At 47.7% G+C, this 21,520-nt stretch overlaps 1 protein-coding gene across 3 annotated transcripts in view; it reads left to right on the forward strand.

Moving 5' to 3' along the window:
- The first annotated feature begins 575 nt into the window (after positions 1-575).
- Positions 576-21,520, forward strand: part of TM2D1 (TM2 domain containing 1) — a 34,435-nt gene continuing 13,490 nt past the window's right edge. For all 3 annotated transcript variants that reach the window (XM_088447823.1, XM_088447824.1, XM_088447825.1), the window contains exons 1-4: positions 576-733; positions 6,939-7,012; positions 8,845-8,953; positions 21,151-21,242. In XM_088447823.1, coding sequence (XP_088303949.1) covers positions 606-733; positions 6,939-7,012; positions 8,845-8,953; positions 21,151-21,242 — 403 coding nt within the window. In that variant the 5' untranslated portion in view covers positions 576-605. The remainder of the gene's footprint in view (positions 734-6,938; positions 7,013-8,844; positions 8,954-21,150; positions 21,243-21,520) is intronic.

The following is a 21,520-nucleotide window of genomic DNA, read 5'->3' on the forward strand; positions in this document are numbered from 1 at the left end:
CCTGTAATGCTCCTATTGTTTGGAGATTCCAAAACATGGGGGTGCCCACGCATTGCGCCCATACTGTCCCACTTTAGAAACACTTTAGGTGGGACAGTCCAGATTTGAGAGGGCCTGTCCTGCTGCTTCACCATCAGCCGGCACATCTGTACCCGCTCAACCAAAAGATTGTGTGTGTGGCAATTCACAGGTGTTTTCAGGACAGGGCGAGGTGATACATTATGTTCCACCTGGTGGTGCTGGACAATCTCCTTGAAGATATAAAAAAAAAAATTAAATGCTGCACTAAAAATAGACATGAACTGATTTCCTACCTGTCAATTTAATCCCAATAATCCATGCATTGTGAGCCAAAGTAAAGTATTACTCATTTTATAAGGATCGCGGGGGGGGGGGGGCTGCTTTCTAAGTTTATACTCCATGTATTACTACAATTATCCCACCACCTCGGTTTTTCCGTATTACAGTTTCCATGCAGTTTGCCACATGCAAGATGGCGCCGGCAGGTCTCCGCCCTGCTACAGCTCCAGGAGCGCCCGTGACGCGCCCGTGGGCGGGGCTATCGCTGACAGGCGACGTGTTGTGTGTGTTGTGCCACTCCTAACATGGCGCTCTCCAGGGGCGCTCGGTTCCTGGCGGCGGGGGTCCCGCTGTGGTGCTGGTGGTGGTCGCACTGCGTCTGTGTGGCCGCTGATGATGGCGTCCTGAAGTGTGACGAGCTGCGCCTAGGGCAATATCCTGTGAGGCGGTATATACTGTCGTATAGGAATAGGCAACCTCTGACTGGCCAGTTATTGTGGAACTACAAGTCCCAGCATAACCTACCATTCCTTGGCATACCCTGCCAACCAAATGCTGGAACTTGTAGTTTAACAGCAGTCTACCTGTAGGTTACCTATCATCACTAATGTATTTCCTCTATACTTTATAGCTTAATATTACAATCTATAATATTATCCCTATAGAGATAATCGGTATGAATTACCGCCGGAATACTGATGCCAGAAGGTCGGCACATGAAGATCCCGACTGAGGTGAGTAAGACCCCTAACCCTCCCCTCTCCCCACCACTAACCCTCCCATAGGGATGCCTCACCCTAACCTCCCCCCTTAGTGCCTAACCCTAACCTCCCCCCAGGGGTGCCTAAACCTAACCCCCCCCTTCCCCGCACTCTAAACCTAAGCCTCCCAGGGGTGTGCCTAAACCTAACCTTCCCCCGGTGGTGCCAGACGCTAACTCCCCCTTCCCCTATCCCAAGTCCCCCAGGGAGACCCTAAACCTAACCCACCTCTGCGGCTATCATCTCCCGACGCCCGGCTTACCTACGTTCGGTATGTCGGCCGTCGGGATTTCAGTGTAGGGCTTATGATAGGCGTTGGGATTTAGTCCCTTGCTAGGATTTAACTGTCTGGAAGCTGGCGGTCGGCATTTCGGCTGCCAGCTTCCTGGCTACATCCCCTATAGAATATAAATATCCCCTATTATCTCTATAGAGTATAAATAACTACTATCCCCATTAGGTATTGATATGAAAAATACCATTGATTGTACTGAAGGTGTAATCCACTGGCAATGGAATAGTGGTTCGTATTTGAGGGAATCGGTATGTAATGCCGCTGGATGTGTTCCTGGCGCACTTAATACCGACGCCTGAAGCCCGAACAGTGGAGATCCTGACGGACTGGTAAGTACCCTCCCCACCCCTAACCCTAAAGGTGCGTACACACTTGCCGATATTTTTTAACGATATCGTTCAGTCGTTCACTATATCGGCCAGTGTGTATGCTGAAATGATGAACGATAACGATGAATGACCAACGATGCGCGCTCCCGCAGGTCGTTGGTCATTGTCGTTCATCGCTCGTACATGCAAGCCAACCTGACGATATGGTCAGGTTGTTGCATGTTCGGGGATGAGGGAGGGTGCCCGGCACTGAACGATATCGTTCATGAAATCGCTCAGTGTGTGTGCTCAATGTCGTTAACGACACCGAGCACACCCCTGCCAGGGGCACACTAGACGATATCGCTCATGGAGCGAATCGTCTAGTGTGTACGCACCTTAACCCTCCCTTAGTGGTGCCTAATCCTAACCCTCCCTTCCCGCACCCTAAACTTGGGTGCCCAGCCCTAACCTCCCCCCCCCCCCCCCAGTGGTTCCTAACCCTAACCCTCCTCGGGGGTGCCTAACCCTAAATCCCATACCCCCCTCCTGCAGATAACAGTCCCCGCTTACCTTCGTATGGGATGCTGGGCGTCAGGGTTTCGACGTCTGGCTAAAGATAAGCATCAGGATTTAGACACCTATCTTTAGTACCAGGACGGACTTCCAGTCTTGGGATTCCGACGGTCGGCACTCCTGGCGGCGGTAACTTAACTGCATCCTGTATTTAAGTAATATACACAGTGGTACATATAAAAATATTAGTTAATAAATAACCTTCAACTATATAAATGAGCTATAGGGATAATAGTATCCCAATAAGTGTCAATTAGTGTTATTTGTTTATTTACGAGTGCATCTCAATTGTGGGGTGGCGATCATCCCTATATGAAGCTGCAGTAACTTTAGCCCATTGGTGGAGCCAAAGGGTTTTGTAATATTATAGTTAGTTTTCACACAGCTGTAGAGGCGTTAATTCTGCTGTTTATAAATGGAACTAGGACAGTAGCTTCATCGCCGCCTGAGAGTTTATCTGAAACTTTTTGGAGCTTGACCACGGGACGGCTTGACGCCATCTTTACCATCTTTAGACTAGCGTTAGGCTGCCGAGCTGCGCTCCTTCCTATTGGAAGTAGACCCAGAGTGAGAAGACAGATCCGTTCAGATCCCTCCGCTCTATGCTGTGCACATGCGTGGCCGTGTCACTTGTTAGTAGTGATAGGGCTGCACATTGGACACTTAATTTATGTGAGACCATTGGCTGTTAGTAATGAATAAGCTCCTAAATGCTGTATTGCATTATGTTGTTTTGTTTTGAGGGTTTGGGGAGCATGGTCTATTATGGCCATTATGGGGGAAATGTAATTGAACGCGATCTTAAATAGCGCCGGGAATGATTGACCGGAGCTATTCAATTGTCCGCATAACGTCCGGCACTCAAGTCGGGAGGTGCAGTTTATCGAGCCTGATGCCAGGGGTTTAGTCACGGTAAACGACATTCTCCGACTTATGTGCACGCGGTAAGCCCACAACTAGCATTGCGGCACTAGTTTAGTCGGATTTCTGCGCGCACCTCAAGAGGATGCGAGCAGAAATCTTCTAGTCACGGGTTTACAGTGCGGCCAATAGAATAGCTCTGGGCACTTTGTCCCGACGCTGTTCAACATCGCATTCAATTGAATTCCTCCTATAATAGCTGAATGTAAGTTTTAGTTTTAAATTTTATGTAAATAAACTGTAGGTCAGTGCTTCTGAAACTGTTGTGAATCGCGGTGGCCTAGAGAATCAGCATTATTTTCACAGTTCCCCTAGGCCAGAAGTTTCTTATTAAGAAATGCAGAAAAATATATTACATTAAGTAAATTATGCTTACCGGTAATGCTTATGGTCAGTTATGTGGTGGTGGAGAGGGTTGCACTTCTGTTTGTCCACATACAGCGGGTAAAATAACTATTGAACACATCAACATTTTTCTCAGTAAATATATTTGTAATGATACTATTGTAATGATATTTTCACTAAATGTCAGCAACAACCCATGCAATCCACACATGCAAAGAAATCAAACCATAGATGTCCATAGTTTAAGTTATGTGTAATAATGTGAAATGACATAGGGAAAAAGTATTGAACACGCTTACTGAAATTTAATACTTCGTACAAAAGCTTTTGTTAGTAATGACAGCTACAAGACGCCTCCTGTATGGAGAAACTAGTCGCATGCATTGCTCAGGTGTGATTTTGGCCCATTCTTCCACACAAACAGTCTTCAAATCTTGAATGTTCCGTGGCCTCTTCTATGAACTCTGGCCCTGATTCAGACCCACTCGCGAGCGGCTGTCCGCTCGCAAGTGGGTTGATGGTCTGCACTGCGCATGCGCACGACGGAGGGAGCTCCGTGGTGCGCGAGACGCGACGAGCGAAGGACTTTCCTTCGCTCGTAGTGTCTGATCAAAGGGGGTGTGCTGTCGATGTTGATTGCCAGCACGCCCCCTTTGGTGGGCGTGCTGGGGGCGTGCCTGCCAGTCGGAGGCGTTCCCAAGGGAACGCCTACCGTCAGAAGCCGGCCCCACTGACATCACTAGTGATGTCAGTGGGAGTGATTTTGGCTCTGATAGAGCCAAAATCACTCCTGGCCTTGCGGTTGAGAAACTCAACCGAAGGCTTCTGCTCGCACTGGCGATGGTCGCGATGGTCAAGACCATCGCGACCATCATCCTGCACGTTCGTATAGGCTGTGGGTGGTGACCCACAGCTATACGAGCGTCCAGGAGGACGCTCCATATTAGTGGAGGTGGGCCATGATTCAGAGCGAGCGCTCTGGTCAGAGCGTCCGGCTCTGATTCAGGGCCTCTGATCTTTTGTTCTTTCCATAGATTTTCAATTGGATTCAAGTCAGGTGATTGGCTGGGCCATTCTAGCAGCTTTATTTTCTTTCTCTGAAACCAATTGGGAGTGTCCTTGGCTGTGTGTTTGGGATCATGGTCTTGCTGAAATGTCCACCCTCGTTTCATCTACAGCATCCTGGTAGATGGCAGCAGATTTTTATCAAGAATGTAAATTTTTCCATTCATCCTTCCTTCAATCACATGAAGTATGCCAGTACCATATTCTGAAAAACAGCCCCACACCATGATGTTCCCACCTCCAAACTTCACTGTTGGTATGGTGTTTTTGGGGTAATGTGCAGTGCCATTTCTCCTCCAAACATGGTGTGTATTATGGCATCCAAAGAGTTACATTTTGGTCTCGTCAGACCATACTATATTCTCCCAGTACTTCACAGGCTTGTCCAACTGTTGTGCAGCAAACTTTAAACGAGCTTCAACATGCTTTTTTTTTCAGCAGTGGAGTCTTGCGTGGTGAGCGTGCATACAGGCCATGGCGGTTGACTGCATTACTTATTGTTTTTTTAAAAACAATTGTACCTGCTAATTCCAGGTCTTTCTGAAGCTCTCCACAAGTGGTCTTTGGCTCTTGGACAACTCTTCTGATTCTTTTAATTCCTCTGTCAGAAATCTTGTGAGGAGCACCTGGTCGTGGCCGGTTTATGGTGAAATGATGTTCTTTCCACTTCCGGATTATGGCCCCAACAGTGCTCACTGGAACATTCAGAAGTTTAGAAATCTTCTGAAACCAATGCTATAAGTATGTTTTGCAACAATAAGGTTGTGAAGGTCTTGAGAGAGCTTTTTACTTTTACCCTTCATGAGATGTTTCTTGTGTGACACCTTGGTAATGAGACACCTTTTTATAGGCCATCAGTTGGGACTGAACCAGTTTATATTAATTTGCACTGACAAAGAGCAGGATTGCTTTCTAATTACTGATAGATTTCAGCTGGTGTCTTGGCTTTCCTTGCCTTTTTGCACCTCTCTTTCTTCATGTGTTCAATACTTTTTCCCTATGTCATTTCACATTATTACACACAACTTAATTTATGGACATCTATGGTTTGATTTCTTTGCATGTGTGGATTGCATGGGTTGTTGCTGACATTTGGTGAAAATTTAGTTACAGTAGCCGCATTACAAAAAATTTAGAAAAATGTTGATGAGTTCAATACTTATTTTACCCGCTGTATTTTATGATTAACAGCCACCAACACTGGTTTTCCTTATCACATTGACAATAAATAATTTCATTGGCTTCTGGACCACCAACTTGTGGCACCCAGTTTGGGAACCACCTCTCTAGGTATTATTCGTATACAGATGTGTCCACGCTGATCTTTGCTGCCACCACGACTTGCCATGGCACATATGGTACACGCCCGCGAATGGGCGCGTTCGTCTTGTTAGCTCCCGCGATCCACAGAATCATGGGATTGCATGGTACGAATGCTGCCGTGGCCTGGCGTACAGTGGCGTATGCGGCAAATCGCATGCTGCAATGCGTACGCACATTTGCCGCACCAGCGGCATAGATGAGCGTGGACACAACTGTGCTGTGAATGGACAACTATGAACTGGTGTGTTACACCATTTCCACATTCAGAATGTCAGCAAGTGTATTTTAACCTAACCTTATATTAATGTGTCGACATTATATCATGTCGACCTGTGAAGTATCCTCGTCACTCTCCCTGGCATGGATGGTGTATTTCCTAAAATGGAAATTGTAGTGAGAGATATTGTTATCTGTGACGGCTGGTGATGTTAGAGAGTTACAAAAGTAAGTGCGGCCATACACAGTAAGGTTTAATTTTTTTTTATACGATGTGTACGATTTCTATCGATGGTAACGAGCGATCGTACACATTGTATGTTATTTTGGTGTACATACGATGGCGATGTGCGTCCCCACAGTCGTATAATTGGATCGCCTCTCGTACCGGAAAACCATACGAGGGCGACCTATCTTACCACGATGTGACACACATCGTATCACTTTTGGCAGATGATCCGATGTCTGATTACCAGGTGTAGAAAAATCCCTAGCCGACGTTGTGAAACGAAGCATCGGATCGTATGATGGTATGAAAAATCGTACACTTTTTGAACACATCGTGTAAAATTTCAAGGGAAAATTGTACGTCCTTATTATCGCACCGTGTATGACCTGCTTCATGCTAACTTTCCCAGCTGTTTGCTCAGATATTTACAGCAGTCACGTATGCTATTATTTCATACTAGGTCACACTGTAGCCTATGGAGAGCTCAGGCAGCCTAAGGGTGAGAAGGACTCAAACCATCTGTGAATATTTATGTTAACCACAGCATGTTGATTTGTGTATAATGAACATTTATTGCTCGTTTTCCTTAATCCTTGAACATATGTGTGTACAGTTCCTGAAATAAATCCAGCAACACAAGAGCCAGTAAACTGTGCAAATTATACAGCGATGGGTAAGTACCGTTCATTTATAAGGGGAATATTTCTGTGAGTGACGGTCATGTTACAACAGAGACCTTTTCACAATTATCGGGCAATGGTTACATTGCTGACTCTCTCACTGCTAGCAGTCTCTTGGTGGCAGAATCGGGCACACTTAGGGCCTGATTCAGACCCACTCGCAAGCGGCTGTCCGCTCGCAAGTGGGTCGATGTTGTGCACTGCGCATGCGCACGATGGCGGGAGCTCCGTCGTGCGCATGCGCCAGACGCGACGAGCGAAGGAAAGTCCTTCGCTCGTTGTGTCTGATCAAAGGGGGCGTGCTGTCGATGTTGATTGACAGCACGCCCCCTTTGGTGGGCGTGCCTCCCTGACGGGGGCGTTCCCAGGGGAACGCCTACCGTCAGAAGCCGGCCCACTGACATCACTAGTGATGTCAGTGGGAGTGATTTTGGCTCTGATAGAGCCAAAATCACTCCGGGCCTTGCGGTTGAAAACCTCAACCGCAGGCTCCGGCTCGCAGTTTCGATGGTCGCGATGGTCCATCGCGGCCATCAAACTGCACGCTCGTATAGGCTGTGGGTGGTGACCCACAGCTATACGAGCGTCCAGGAGGACGCTCCATAATTATGGAGGGCGGCCCTCATTCAGAGCGTGCGCTCTGCTCAGAGCGTACGGCTCTGAATGAGGGCCTTAGGCTTTGATGAGAGATCATTTAAATTGGTTTGGTAGGTGCTGAAATGACTTTAGAGCAGAACATGTGACCAGGGGAATTCCAAATTTAATTTGGTTACAAGATAGTCATTTTCATTGTATACTGGTTAGTGAACTTTGGGCCTGATTCAGAGCCGCTCGTTCGCTCTGAGCGATGTTCGCACAACTGCGTATGGGTCGTAATGTGCACGCGCAAACCAGTCATTGCGGTCGGAAATCGTGCGCTCGCAAAACAGCGAGGGGCTGCTAATTTGATTGACAGAATGTACCGTTTGTGTGTGGTAACAGGGGAAGGTGCTTGAAAACGGGGGAGTGGAGATCCGAACGCAGGCGTGCCTAACGGTCAAAATGGCGTTTAATGGGAGTGCATAATTAGTAAAGGAGCGTCATCGACCACGTCACTTGGTTGTCTTTTAGCCTGAACTGCTCGCAGTGATTGCGGTAAGAAAATCCTACCACAAGCACTGCGAGCAGTTCAGATGCCTTTCGATGTACCCGATTAGTCTAATAAATACCGGAGATGACGTGTGATGTGAACGGCAAACGGGCGTCTTTACAAAATAACGAGCGCATTTTTCGTTCGCTCGCTCAGACATAGAGGCGTCAACAAACCGCAAAGAGCGAGCTCTCAATTTAAATAGCCGGCCCCCTTTTTGGAACGACCGTCCGCAAATAGCGTCCGGCTCTGAATCGGGCCCTTTACTCACTGGCTATTCCTGGCATGCCCAAAAGTTTCCTTTAGGAACAAAAAAAAAAACAAAACACAAAAATCAGTTGCTCTGTGGATGCTGCCATACTCGTGAGAAATTGTGGTCCGTGTAAATACATTTTTCTGTTCTAATATTGTATGTGGATGGTGCTGTAGTAAAGTATTATTATTTCTTTTTATAGCACCAGAGCTTTACATTGTGATCTCTTACATGTGCGTGTGCTTATATAGCCAAATCCGATAGAGACCCGTTATTGTTTGTTCGAGCAGCCATATTGGCATTTGTTATCGGCACCTCGCTAAAAATATTAGCAGAGTTTATCTAGAAATGAATTCTTTGTGTTTTTAGTTATTTAAGTGGGAGGAATCATATTGTCATTTCTGCCTTCGTTATTTAACAATCTCCCATCGTTGTTTGTGCAGCTCCCTGTTTCCCAGCACCTAATATTTCCTGTAAAAATGTTGAAGGAATAGTGACGACTTTCTCTGGAAAGGAACGTGGCTTCAACAGATCCATCCCGTGCCGCAACGTGTGAGTATGACATCATCGGGTGTTACCTGATTACTTCTGTTGCAACTTTCTGTGCAACTATTGTTAGCAGCATGTTTTGCCAAATCTGATGGTGTCACATTGTTCAATATCTAGGGCAGGGGTGGCCAACCCGCGGCTCTCGAGCCGCATGTGGCTCTTTTGAATTTCCGATGTGGCTTGCTGCTCGGCAGACCCCCTCTAGTACTGAGAACGATGGTCCCTGAAACGATCAGAGACTAAAAAAGCCTCTGCTCGCTTAAGAAGCCAGCGTTCCCAGTAATGCAGTTCGCGTAAGGAGCCCCCGCGCCTGCTGGATCCAGAAGGCAGCGGCCTCAACGACGGGACTCGGGAGCCCTGACTGCGTGGAGCAGTGCCAGCATGAAGACAGGTAAGTTTCTTCATAGGGGTGTGGGTGGAGTGGGGGAGGTAGTACTGGGGGCACTACCTTGCATAGTAGGCACAGCTACAGGGGGCATTGCAGAAGGGGCACTACTACTCAGGGACATTGCATAGTAGGCACAGCAAGGTGGCATTGCATAAGGGCCACAACTACTGGGGGCATTACTTAATGGGCACAACTACATGGGGCATTGCTTAAGGGCCACAACTGCTGCGGGCATTGCTTAGTGAGCACAACTACAGGGGGCATTGCAGAAGGGGCACTGGCTTTGTCAATGTATTTTATGTGGTTCTGGATTTCAATATGTATTTTATGTGGATGTGTACTTTAAATACATTTTATGTGGATCTGGCTTGTTTCTGTGTATTTTATGTGGACGTGGCTATTTCAATGTTTTCTATATTGCTCTGGCTTTTTCTTTCACTATACAGTGGAAAAATTATTTTGGGAAGTTTATGTGCCGCCCCTGATCTACGGTATTCAAATATTTAAAAAAAGTGTCTATAAGAAGTGAACTATTATATGTTAAATGTAATATATTATTTTACATACTGTGCCCAGTGTTGCAGAGCATAGGCGAAACTAGACATTTGGTAATGGGTGGTCCCAGTTCCAACCCATTACCAGAACTTATGCTACCTTGGAAGTTTGGCACTGTGTCTGGGGACTGAGATGGGGTGTGTCCTCATGAGGGGGATTACAAAGAGGGTGAAGGCAGAGCAGTGAGGATAGGGATACTAAGGGAGAGTTACAGGCAGGGTGAGGATAGGAACACTGAGGGGGAGTTACAGTAGTGTTCACTATAGCTCTGGCAGCTGGCAGGGCGACGGAGCTAGTGAGGGCACTTCTGCGTGTCTATAAGACGTGTCCCCGTTTCGTCACTCTTGGCGGCGTGCCCGGCACTTATGGACACACCGGACAGCCCCCAAACGCTGCTAACAGGTAGAAACGATGCCGGGCGCATGCGCCCAGCATCTATTCACCGCACATTTCCTCCCCCCCCCATGGAACACTGTGACCCACGAGTGGAGATGGCACCCGCAGGCTATCTTAGCGGGGCGCTGCGCAGTGAGGGCAGGGCGTTTTTTGCCCTCAAGATGGAGGGCAGGGTGCTCCAGAACAGCACCCCGCTAAAACAGCCTAGCGGGAACACTATTACAGGGAGGGTGAGGGTAGGGACACTGAGGGGGAGTTACAGGGAGGGTGAGGGCATGGACACTGAGGGGGACTTACAGGGAGGTGAGGGCAGGGACACTGAGGGGGAGTTACAGGGAGGGTGAGGACGGGGACACTGAGGGGGAGTTACAGGGAGGTGAGGGCAGGGACACTGAGGGGGAGTTACAGGGAGGGTGAGGGCAGGGACACTGAGGGGGAGTTACAGGGAGGGTGAGGGCAGGGACACTGAGGGGGACTTACAGGGAGGGTGAGGGCAGGGACACTGAGGGGGACTTACAGGGAGGGTGAGGGCAGGGACACTGAGGGGGACTTACAGGGAGGGTGAGGGCAGGGACACTGAGGGGGACTTACAGGGAGGGTGAGGGCAGGGACACTGAGGGGGACTTACAGGGAGGGTGAGGGCAGGGACACTGAGAGGGAATTACAGGGAGGGCAGGGACACTGAGGAGGAGTTACAGGGAGGTGAGGGCAGGAACACTGAGGGGGAGTTACAGGGAGGGTGAGGACGGGGACACTGAGGGGGAGTTACAGGGAGGGTGAGGGCAGGGACACTGAGGGGGGACTTACAGGGAGGGTGAGGGCAGGGACACTGAGGGGGACTTACAGGGAGGGTGAGGGCAGGGACACTGAGGGGGACTTACAGGGAGGGTGAGGGCAGGGACACTGAGGGGGACTTACAGGGAGGGTGAGGGCAGGGACACTGAGGAGGAGTTACAGGGAGGTGAGGGCAGGAACACTGAGGGGGAGTTACAGGGAGGGTGAGGACGGGGACACTGAGGAGGAGTTACAGGGAGGTGAGGGCAGGGACACTGAGGGGGAGTTACAGGGAGGTGAGGGCAGGGACACTGAGGAGGAGTTACAGGGAGGGTGAGGATGGGGACACTGAGGGGGAGTTACAGGAAGGGTAAGGGCAGAGGCACTGAGTACCCCCAATTCAAATTACGTCACAAAGTAGTGCCCCTTCATCACATTACACTGCACAGTAGTGTCATGTCACTTATTCACGTTATGTCACACAGTAGTAATCCTTATACACATTATACCACGCAATTATTTTGGCTGGAGAAAACACTAATATTGCGTAGTCATTTCCCAACAGCCCAGCTAAACCCAGTGCTATCGGGCCCACACAGGCATCTGAACAATACAATTGAATTGCTCAATCGTGCGAACATTAGTTAAGGTGACCAATAAATTAATTTAAACACCCCCAGATAGCCAGTCCCACTTGCTATAAGGACTGATAACCTTCCCAGACACTGCTCCAGTTGCTGGCTTAGCAAAAGGCCCTGCAATAAACAACACACTGGCTGGACACAGATGGAAGCGCTGCCCAAATACTGCACCACTAGCTGAGTAAACTGAAGTACCCCCATTAACAAACACATTATAAAGGCAGCCCATTGTCATCACTGTTTTCCACCAGCAGCTCTTACTGCCGGCAACTACGCCATCCCTTTTATACTGGAGGAGTGATCTGCTCTGCCCTCCAGTCTGACGCCACCCATCACTTTGATGTGGCCAAAAACTTGCAAAAACATTTAGATATTAAAGATAGTGCACCATCATTTTTGGCAGCATCAAACTTACACTTGAGAAATAAAGCATAGAGGAGAACACTGTGTATGTATGTGTGTGTGTGTGTGTGTGTATATATATATATATATATTATATGTATATTTCCATTGAAGGCGGCACTCAGGAGACTGTGTTAAGGTGCTGTAAAAAATCCTTTAATAAACTTTTTACAGCACCTTAAAACAGTCTTCTGAGTTCCGCCTTCAATGGAAATATATATATATGGGCTATATAACACCCTAGGAAAGCACCGGAGCATTCGTTTGAACAATTACTGAGAAGTGCCGGGTACTGGATATCTTTTATCTATATGTAGATATATATATATATATATATATATATATATATATATATCTGGAAGGTAGTTGAAATCCCAGTTGTTGGGATGCCGACACTCAGAATGCTGGCGCCTGCATCCTGATGGCTGTGGGGGGGGGGGATAGGGGGAGGGTGCAGGGAGGGGGAAGTTAGGTTTAGGCATCAGGGAGGGTTACAGTTAGGAGTAAGGAGAGGGGAAGGCAGGGCAGGCGCTATCATTAGGCAGCTGCCTATAACGCCGGCCCCTGGAGGGCGCCCCAGAGTCCCGCTGTCCAGGCTACGCTAACCCTACTGCCAGCAGCGATAGTGCATGCAAAAGGGCTTTGTCAGGGCTGCATCTGAGGGAGGCAAGTGAGGGGTCGCAGTTTCGAACTTTATTGAGAGATAGAGCCTGGCGTCAGCATTTCCTGCATCCCCACTGACAGCCCCCGGATTCCTCAGCCTCCGCTCTAGCTCATGCAGTACATAGAAACCCCCAACTGACGGAACGTTTCCCTCTGACATCAGCAGAAGGGGCGGAGCCGATATGGCAAGCCCCTCCCCCCATATCACCAGCTAATCTCGGCATCACTTCGCGAGAGGGCCTAATGATGAAGGTGCCCCATTAGCAAGCTACAGCATCTGCTGCATCAGTAACGTACAGTTAGTTTGTGTACAGTGTAAATATATGTGTAAGTATGTATGTGTTACTGTGTGTATACAGTGCATGAGTTGGCGTGTATGTGTTACTGTGTGTATAAAGTGTATGAATTAGTGTACTATGCGTAACTACACGTTAGTGTGTGGCTACATATATATATTTTTATATATATATATATATAGTTTTAAAGGAGGAAGGGGCCCGTGTGCACTCCCCGTGCAGGGCCCCCTCCTCTCTCTCCAGTGGCCGGCAGCCGACTGACGCGGCTAGCCAGCCACCAGAGCCTTAGTAGACTCCAGGCACAAGAGTGTGCCCAGAGTCTACTGCGCATGCGCAGAACGCCGGAAAATGGCCGCGGTGGCAATTTTTCCGCCGTTCTATGCATGCGAACTAGACTCCAGGCACACTCTAGTGCCCGGAGTCTACTGCGCATGCGCAGAACACTGGAAAATGGCCGCGGCGGCCATTTTTCAGTGTTCTGGGCAGCGCAGACAACTGCCGCTGGACCACGGACAGGTAAGTCTAAAATAATATGGGTGCAGTGTGTTCGGTGCGGGGCCCCCCTGCCCCGCACACACTGCACCCATTATAGATATGCCACTGTATATATCCGTGTGTCAGCAACACAGTCCTCTCACAGTCCATTTCTACTACTACCTGCATGCACCTTGTCTCCGCACTCGCTCATTTCTGTCCCAACCCACCTTGCTCCCCAGCAGCACTGTGCCTCAACCTATCTCCATGGAAGACCCTGGACATCCCCACCTCCAAGTAAGATTATGGGCGGGATGTACTAAAGGTGAAAATGTGGTAAACCCTCGAAAATGCAGTTTTCGGGGGGTTTACCGCATTCCCCAAATGTAAGATGCATTCCGGTGCTTCATTCTGATGGATAACGTCTATGGGCTTTGTGATAGAAGCACTGGTAAAGTGGTCAATGGCAGGTACATTTGTCCTAGGTTTTGGCCTACGTGTACTAAAAAAAAAACCAGGAGAAGTCTGTTTTGTAAGCAGACCAGAGTGTCGGCTTTTGGAAAAGCCAGTTTGGGTCCTGGGGGTGTGGATGTGAGGAGAGGGAGGGCTCCATCCACAGGCCACTCCAGGTTTTGGGCCTTTTCAGCCTGTTAGCAGGCTCATCAGGGCTTCCACCTGGAGCTGGCTAATATTAGCTGGTTTGTTTGTGATTGAGTGTTTGACACCTGGGCTAGCAGGCAGACTGGCCTGTTCAGAGACACTTGGTGATATACTCCAGTGAGTACTGTGCATGTTTTTGTTGATGGTGAGGGCAGTAGGCCCAGCACTATGGTAGAGAGGGAATCTACTGTGTAGTGAGTGCCTAGACGGGCTAGGGTTTGTTTTATGTTTTGTTTATTTGATTGTTGATGTTGCACAATAAAGACTGGCCCTGACCAGCTTGCACGAGAACCCCGGACTGGTGTATTGTTTCCCGGCTGCTGTGTGTGTGAAAAAGGGAGTCCATCTACCCCAGGAGAGGAACCCCTATCCCGGCATATTACAGCTTCTTAACAGGACACTTCTGCTTGGGAAGGATCCCTCTGATCACAGCCTGCGTCCTTATGCGCAGAACGACGCCAGAGGAACTTCTGGGTGTTAAACCCCCGAAAGTCCCTCAGTCCGGAGCCATCGCAAAAGATGGGTCTTATCGGGTAGCACAGATGGTGTAATGGTTAGCGTTACGGCCTCACAGCACTAAGGTCGTGGCTTCGATTCCCACCACGGCCCTAACTGTGTGGAGTTTGTATATTCTCCCTGTGCTTGTGTGGGTTTCCTCCTGGTACTCCGGTTTCCTCCCACACTCCAAAAATATACTGGTAGGTTAATTGGCTCTCAACAAAATTAACCCTAGTGTGTATGTGTGTTAGCATGTGATAGGGAATATAGATTGTAAGCTCCACTGGGGCAGGGACTGATGTGAATAGCCAAAATATTCTCTGTAAAGCGCTGCGGAATATGTGTGCGCTATATAAATAACTGGTAATAAATAAATAAATTATCGGGAGAGCTGTCCTTTGCAATATTCTTGATACATACTGCGTAATGAACCGCAGTATGTACCTAAGACAGGCGGGATGTACCACATCACTAATGTGATGCTTAGTGCATCACGCACTTTGTCTGTGTCCCTCTTTCACAAGTGCCATATGCATGGGACACACGTAACCTGCTTATGTGTTTAACCTCTTTTGGGGGGAACAGGGGAGGTAGGGTGAAGTTTTGCCTAGGGCCCCTAGAAACCTTGCACCGGCCCTGGGGGAAGGGTTAGGATAGCTACCAACAGGTGTCGATATCTTAACCCTGACAGGACGCCAGCGTCTGGATTCCAGCACCGGTATCTCATACCCAACCCATATATCCACATAAATATATATACAGGGCCAGTTCTAGACCTTGTTGAGCTCAGGGTGAGTTTCCTTTGGTGCCCCCCCCTAAAAAGCCACAGAATTAATAAAGGAGGGTGTACTTTTGCACGCACCTATGCTGTGCGCGCTCCAGAAAAGGTTGTGTGGCTTTGTGACACGCCCCCTGTTCATCTCTCAAAGGGGCATATCCAGCAGAAAGTGGATGCACTGCTGCAGTGTTCCGCTGCTCCATCCTCTCCCACAGCCACACTCAGAATGCCATGCGCGACGATGTCATGCCCGACACCACTGGCATTCTGGGAGACTGGAAGGATTTGGTAACAGCAGCACAATTTGTGAATATGGCGCTGCCAGAGTATTTACTTTATGCCACAGAGTCCATTCATGTAGTGCTCATTATACACATTATGTCACACTGTAGTAGTGCCCCTTATAACACATTATGCCACGCAGTAATTCCCCTTATACATTATGCTAGTTAGTAATTCTCTTTACACATTATGCACCACACTGTACTGCCCCTTGCACATTATGTGCCACACTGTAATGCCTGTTACACATAATACCACACTGTAATGCCCGTTGCACATACCACACTAATGCCCTTTACATATAATGCCACATCTTGTAATGCCTCCCCCTCCAGTGAATGTACTCCTCCCTCTCCCCCCTCCAGTGCATCATCTCCTCCCTCTTACCCCCCCCCCCCCCCCCCCCCTCCAGTGACTCACCTGCTGCTGTAACTCCAGCTTCTCCTCCATGTCCCGGGGTTTTCTTCCCTCCCTTCAGCACTATCAGTTCCCGGAATACCTTGCGTGATCGCGACGAACGTCACAGAGTGTGCCGCACTGGCATTCTGAGACTCGGGAGGCAGTGGGTGGGAGCTTGAATGGCCATCATGATAGCCAGCCCCGTCGCAGTGGTCTCAGATGGCGGGCAAGCATGGGCGGCTCCGTGCGCCATCTATTTAGACGGCTCGCTGGCGGGGGACACTGCTCCGCTCCTCACTGTACAAGATCATGCGCTGCCCGACGTCATGACGTCACTGCCGCGCTCTGATCCTATTGGTACCATAGCAGGGGAGGCGGAGCTGGGGAACAAGAAGCAGGTCATCCCAGTCAGACGCTGGTAATGTAGTACAATAACGCCTTCCTGACCGGGACCATTGCTTACATTAAAAAACATGGCGGATCGGCGGTGGAAGCTAATGGGTGGTCCGGTGCACCCCCGGACCACCCCTTAATTTCGCCTATGTTGCAGAGTCCATTTCTTGGTACAGGTGTGTCCTCCCTCATCTTTGTTGCCGTCGTGCCAAACAGCCCCCCCTTGGCGCCCACGGTTCCGTGAGACTCTGCTAGTGCCGGGCGTCTTTTTTTGCATCTTTTTTGCCGACTAGAACGTACATGGAGACTGTACTGATTAATGTGATATGTAACACTTATGTGTATATCTGCGTACGACTGAGTCTCTGAATCAAAATGCAAAATTCAGCTATTTTCCAAATCAAGTTCTGTTTACAGAATGCGTCGCACACACAGATACACAAGTCTCATAACAAATAATCTAATAACTAATAATTTGTCTCATAACAAATTAATCAGCAGAGTCTCTTCCTAGTCACATCGCATTGCGATATAAGCTGGGTACACACTTGTCCAATCTTCGGGAGATCTGACTCCCGACCGACGGGATAGGAGGCTTACCTTGCGGGCGACAGCGCTGCTTCCTATTTGAAAAATGGCATCGCGCCGCCATTTTTTAAATTCAAGATGGGAGCGGCTCGCCGCGTCATCGCCCCGCCCCTTTATGCTGGCTTATAGAAGCCAGCACGAGTGAGCGGGTTCAGTCCGACGGTGGAGGAGGAGTGAAGAAGAGCTGCTGAAGACGCCGGTGAAGTCCTGGATGGGCGGCGGCCATGAAAAAGAGCTTAAAGGCCACCGTCCCGCAGGTGAAGGTGCAGCAAAATAAATTATTAAAACAGTCGATGTTATGTTTATATTTTACTATTTCTTTTACAGGGGTACTATAGGTACCAGCGAGACCTTAATGCCCCGCTTGCTGGTACTTGTGGTTCTCCAAGTACCAGCATGCGGGGGAGGCTTGCTGGGACCTGTAGTTCCACCTCTAAAAGACAATATTACACTTTTAATAATGGAGTTTCATCTCGGCATCCACAGTGGGTGCTCCGCAGAGTGAGGACCCCTCGGGGGTGAGGACTTGGACGGGTCCCCACTTACCCAGGAATCCCCAGCCTGGGTTGACTAGGGGGATGAATGCTTTGGCCAAGGAACTGTGTCTCTTGGCTGTGGCATCACCCCCCTGATAGTGGATCCCAGTGCTGGTTCTGAAAATATAGGGGACCCCTACTTGTTTTGTTCCTTGTATTTTTAGAACCAGTGCCAGCTCCAAGAGCCCGGTGCTGGTTCATCAAAATGGGGGACCCCTACACTGTTTGTTTCCTGTATTTTTTAAACCAGGGCAAGCCCAAAGAGCCCGGGGCTGGTTATGCCTCTGTGAGGGGAAACCCACGCCATTGTATTTTTCATTTGGAAACTTGAAATTCTGTCTCATTCCAAATATCAGGTTATTAATTCTCTTCACCATTATAATTAATTAAATTCCTTATTAATAAATCTCCTTTCCTGCACAGCCAAATGTAATTTTTCAGCAGACACAGATTGGACAAGTAAGTAGCGAGGATTGGATGTAGAATCTGCTCAGGATTGTAGAAAGAGGTTTTATTGAGTGAAGATTACCACACTTTAAGAGATTAACGGATATATTTGCTTTGCCGTGGTTTGTCAAAGCCGCCGATCATCGACGCGGAATTCAGTGTTCTCCCCAGGCTGTTTTTTGCGGGTGCACCACCCGGCACTTTGGGAACTTGCAAGTGGGGACAGTATCTGGGAGCTGTATAAAAAGGACCAGATCCTACGACTGGGCCTCTAATAAGAAGGGAATTAATATATAAAATGTTATTTCAAGTTTAAATCATTATAAGGTAAGGGTTTAAAACATTTTATTATTGCGAAGGCCCCCACCCGGCTACTTCTTGATGCCACCCGGCTGGAAAAATTTTCTGGAAAGAACCCTGGGAATTAATGTTCAACCGGGCTTGTTTAGCATAATTTCCTATTGCCAATGATCGGAGGCTTTGACAAACCGCTGCAAAGTAAATATACCCCTACGACAAAGTAAATAATTATTTGTAAACATATTACACTACAGGTTGAGTCTCCCATATCCAAATATTCCGAAGAATACAGAATATTTCGAATTACGGAATTGTTTTAGCATGACTGAGATAGTGAAACTTTTTGCTTTTTGATGGTTTAATGTACACAAACTTTGTTTAAGACACAACTTAATTAAAAATATTGCATAAAAATACCTTCAAGCATTGTGTATAAGGTGTATATGAAACCTAAATGAATTTCATGTATGTACACAAACTTTGTTTGAGCCACAAAATTTTTGAAAATATTGTACAAAATTACCTGCAGGCTGTGTGTATAAGGTGTATATAATACATAAATGCATTCTGTGTTTAGATTTGGGTCCTATCCCCAAGATATTTAATTATAATGTGCAAATATTTCAAACTACGGAAAATTCCGATATCCTAAACTTCCCTGGTCCCCAAGCATTTTGAAAATGGGAGACTCAACCTGTAGTTCTTTTCTCCCCTCTTTTCTGGCGCTGCTCCGGGGGAGGAGATACTCTTTCATCTTATTGAAAGAGACCCAGGGAATCTTTGTTTTGTTTACATATACAGTGCATCAGGGAAGTATTCACAGCGCTTCACTTTTTCCACATTTTGTTATGTTACAACCTTATTCCAAAATGGAATAAATTAATTTTTGTCCTCAAAATTCTACACACAATACCCCATAATTAACACGTGTAAAAAGTTTTTTGGAGATTTTTACAAATTTAATAAAAGAAAAAAACAGAACTAAGAAATCACATGTACATAAGTATTCACAGCCTTTGCAATGAAGCTTAAAATTGAGCTCTGGTGCATCCTGTTTCCACTGATAATCCTTGAGATGTTCCTACAGCTTAATTGGAGTGAGTCTACCTGTGGTAAATCAAGTTGTTTGGACATGATTTTGAAAGGCATACACCTGTCTATATAAGGTCCCACACTTGACAGTGCATGTCAGAGCACAAACCAAGCATGAAGTCCAAGGAATTGTCTGTAGACCTCCGAGACGGGATTGTCTCAAGGCACAAATCTGGGGAAGGGTCCAGAAAAATATCTGCTGCTTGGAAGGTCCCAATGAGCACAGTGGCCTCCATCATCCGTAAATGGAAGAAGTTCGGAACCACCAGAACTCTTCCTAGAGTTGGCCGGCCATCTAAACTGAGCGATCATGGGAGAAGGGCCCTAGTCAGGGAGGTGACCAAGAACCCGATGGTCACTCTGTCAGAGCTACAGCATTCCTCTGTGGAGAAAGGAGAACCTTCCAGAAGGTCAACCATCTCTGCAGCAATCCACCAATCAAGTCTGTATGGTAGAGTGGCCAGACGGAAGCCACTTATTAGTAAAAAGGACATTGCAGCCCTCCTGGAGTTTGCCAAAATGCACCTGAAGGACTCTGACCATGAGAAACAAAATTCTCTGGTCAGATGAGAAAAAGATTGAACTCTTTGGCGTCAATGCCAGGCGTTATGTTTGGAGGAAACCAGACACCACTCATCACCAGGCCAATACCATCCCTACAGTGAAGCATGGTGGTGGCAGCATCATGCTGTGGGGATGTTTTTCAGCGGCAGGAACTGGGAGACTAGTCAGGATAGAGGGAAAGATGAATGCAGCAATGTACAGAGACATCCTGGATGAAAACCTGCTCCAGAGCGCTCTTGACCTCAGACTGGGGCGACTGTTCATCTTTCGGCAGGACAACGACCCTAAGCACACAGCCAATACATCAAAGGAGTGGCTTTAGGACAACTCTGTGAATGTCCTTGGGTGGCCCAGCCAGAGCCCAGACTTGAATCCAATTGAACATCTCTGGAGAGATCTGGAAATGGCTGTGCACCGACGCTTCCCATCCAACCTGATGGAGCTTGAGAGGTGCTGCAAAGAAGAACGGATGAAACAGCCCAAAGACAGGTGTGCCAAGCTTGTGGCATCATATTCAAAAAGACTTGAGGCTGTAATTGTTGCCAAAGGTGCATCAACAAAGTATTGAGCAAAGGCTGTGAATACTTATGTACATGTGATTTCTTTAGTGTTTTTTTTTTTAATTAAATTTGCAAAAATCTCAAAAACCTTTTTGCACGTTGTCATTATGGGGCATTGTGTGTAGAATTTTGAGCACAAAAATGACTTTATTCCATTTTGGAATAAGGCTTTAACATAACAAAATGTGGAAAAAGTGAAGCGCTGTGAATACTTTCCGGATGCACCGTAATATGGAAAAATGTACTTTGCTTTAAGAAGATCGGGTTGTGGTAGAAACTGGCGCTGCTCCTGCACCTCCACTGCCTAAGATTTCTCATGGACCTGCTTGAGTGCTACAGCTCCAGGTATTGCTGTTATATTCAATTATTAAATGAGGGACATTGGAGCGAGTCTGATGCTGTGTACCATGGCAAGGCTGCAGCAATACAGAATAAACTCAAAGTTACTATCGCACTTCCCTGTCCTGCTAAGAATCTATGCTGATTGCAGAATTATTTTCTCTTTTCCTTGCAGAAATGGTTATTCCTACAAAGTGGCTGTGGCTCTGTCTTTGTTCCTTGGATGGTTGGGAGCTGATAGATTTTACCTGGGTTACCCTGCTCTAGGTAAGTGACTGTATCGTATGGTTTAAGTTAAAGGAAAACCGTATCCCATTTTCATCGGTGAATGACTGTGGCCGTCATATGACGGGAGGACGCCCGTGTGCTGCCCCTGTGCGCCCACTCTTCCTCCCTGGCGCACATGCAGTGTAGACCCTGTCTCTATGCCAGAGCCAATGGCGCATGCACGTCATATCCACAGGTATACGCCATTTTCCCAGTGATTTCGGTAGTGTGCCTACCCACATATCTCCATGAAAATGGTGATGATTTTATAAGTGACA

Source organism: Taudactylus pleione, unplaced genomic scaffold (assembly GCF_031769625.1).
Source record: "Taudactylus pleione unplaced genomic scaffold, aTauple2 ptg000442l, whole genome shotgun sequence".
Lineage (NCBI taxonomy): Eukaryota > Metazoa > Chordata > Amphibia > Anura > Myobatrachidae > Taudactylus > Taudactylus pleione.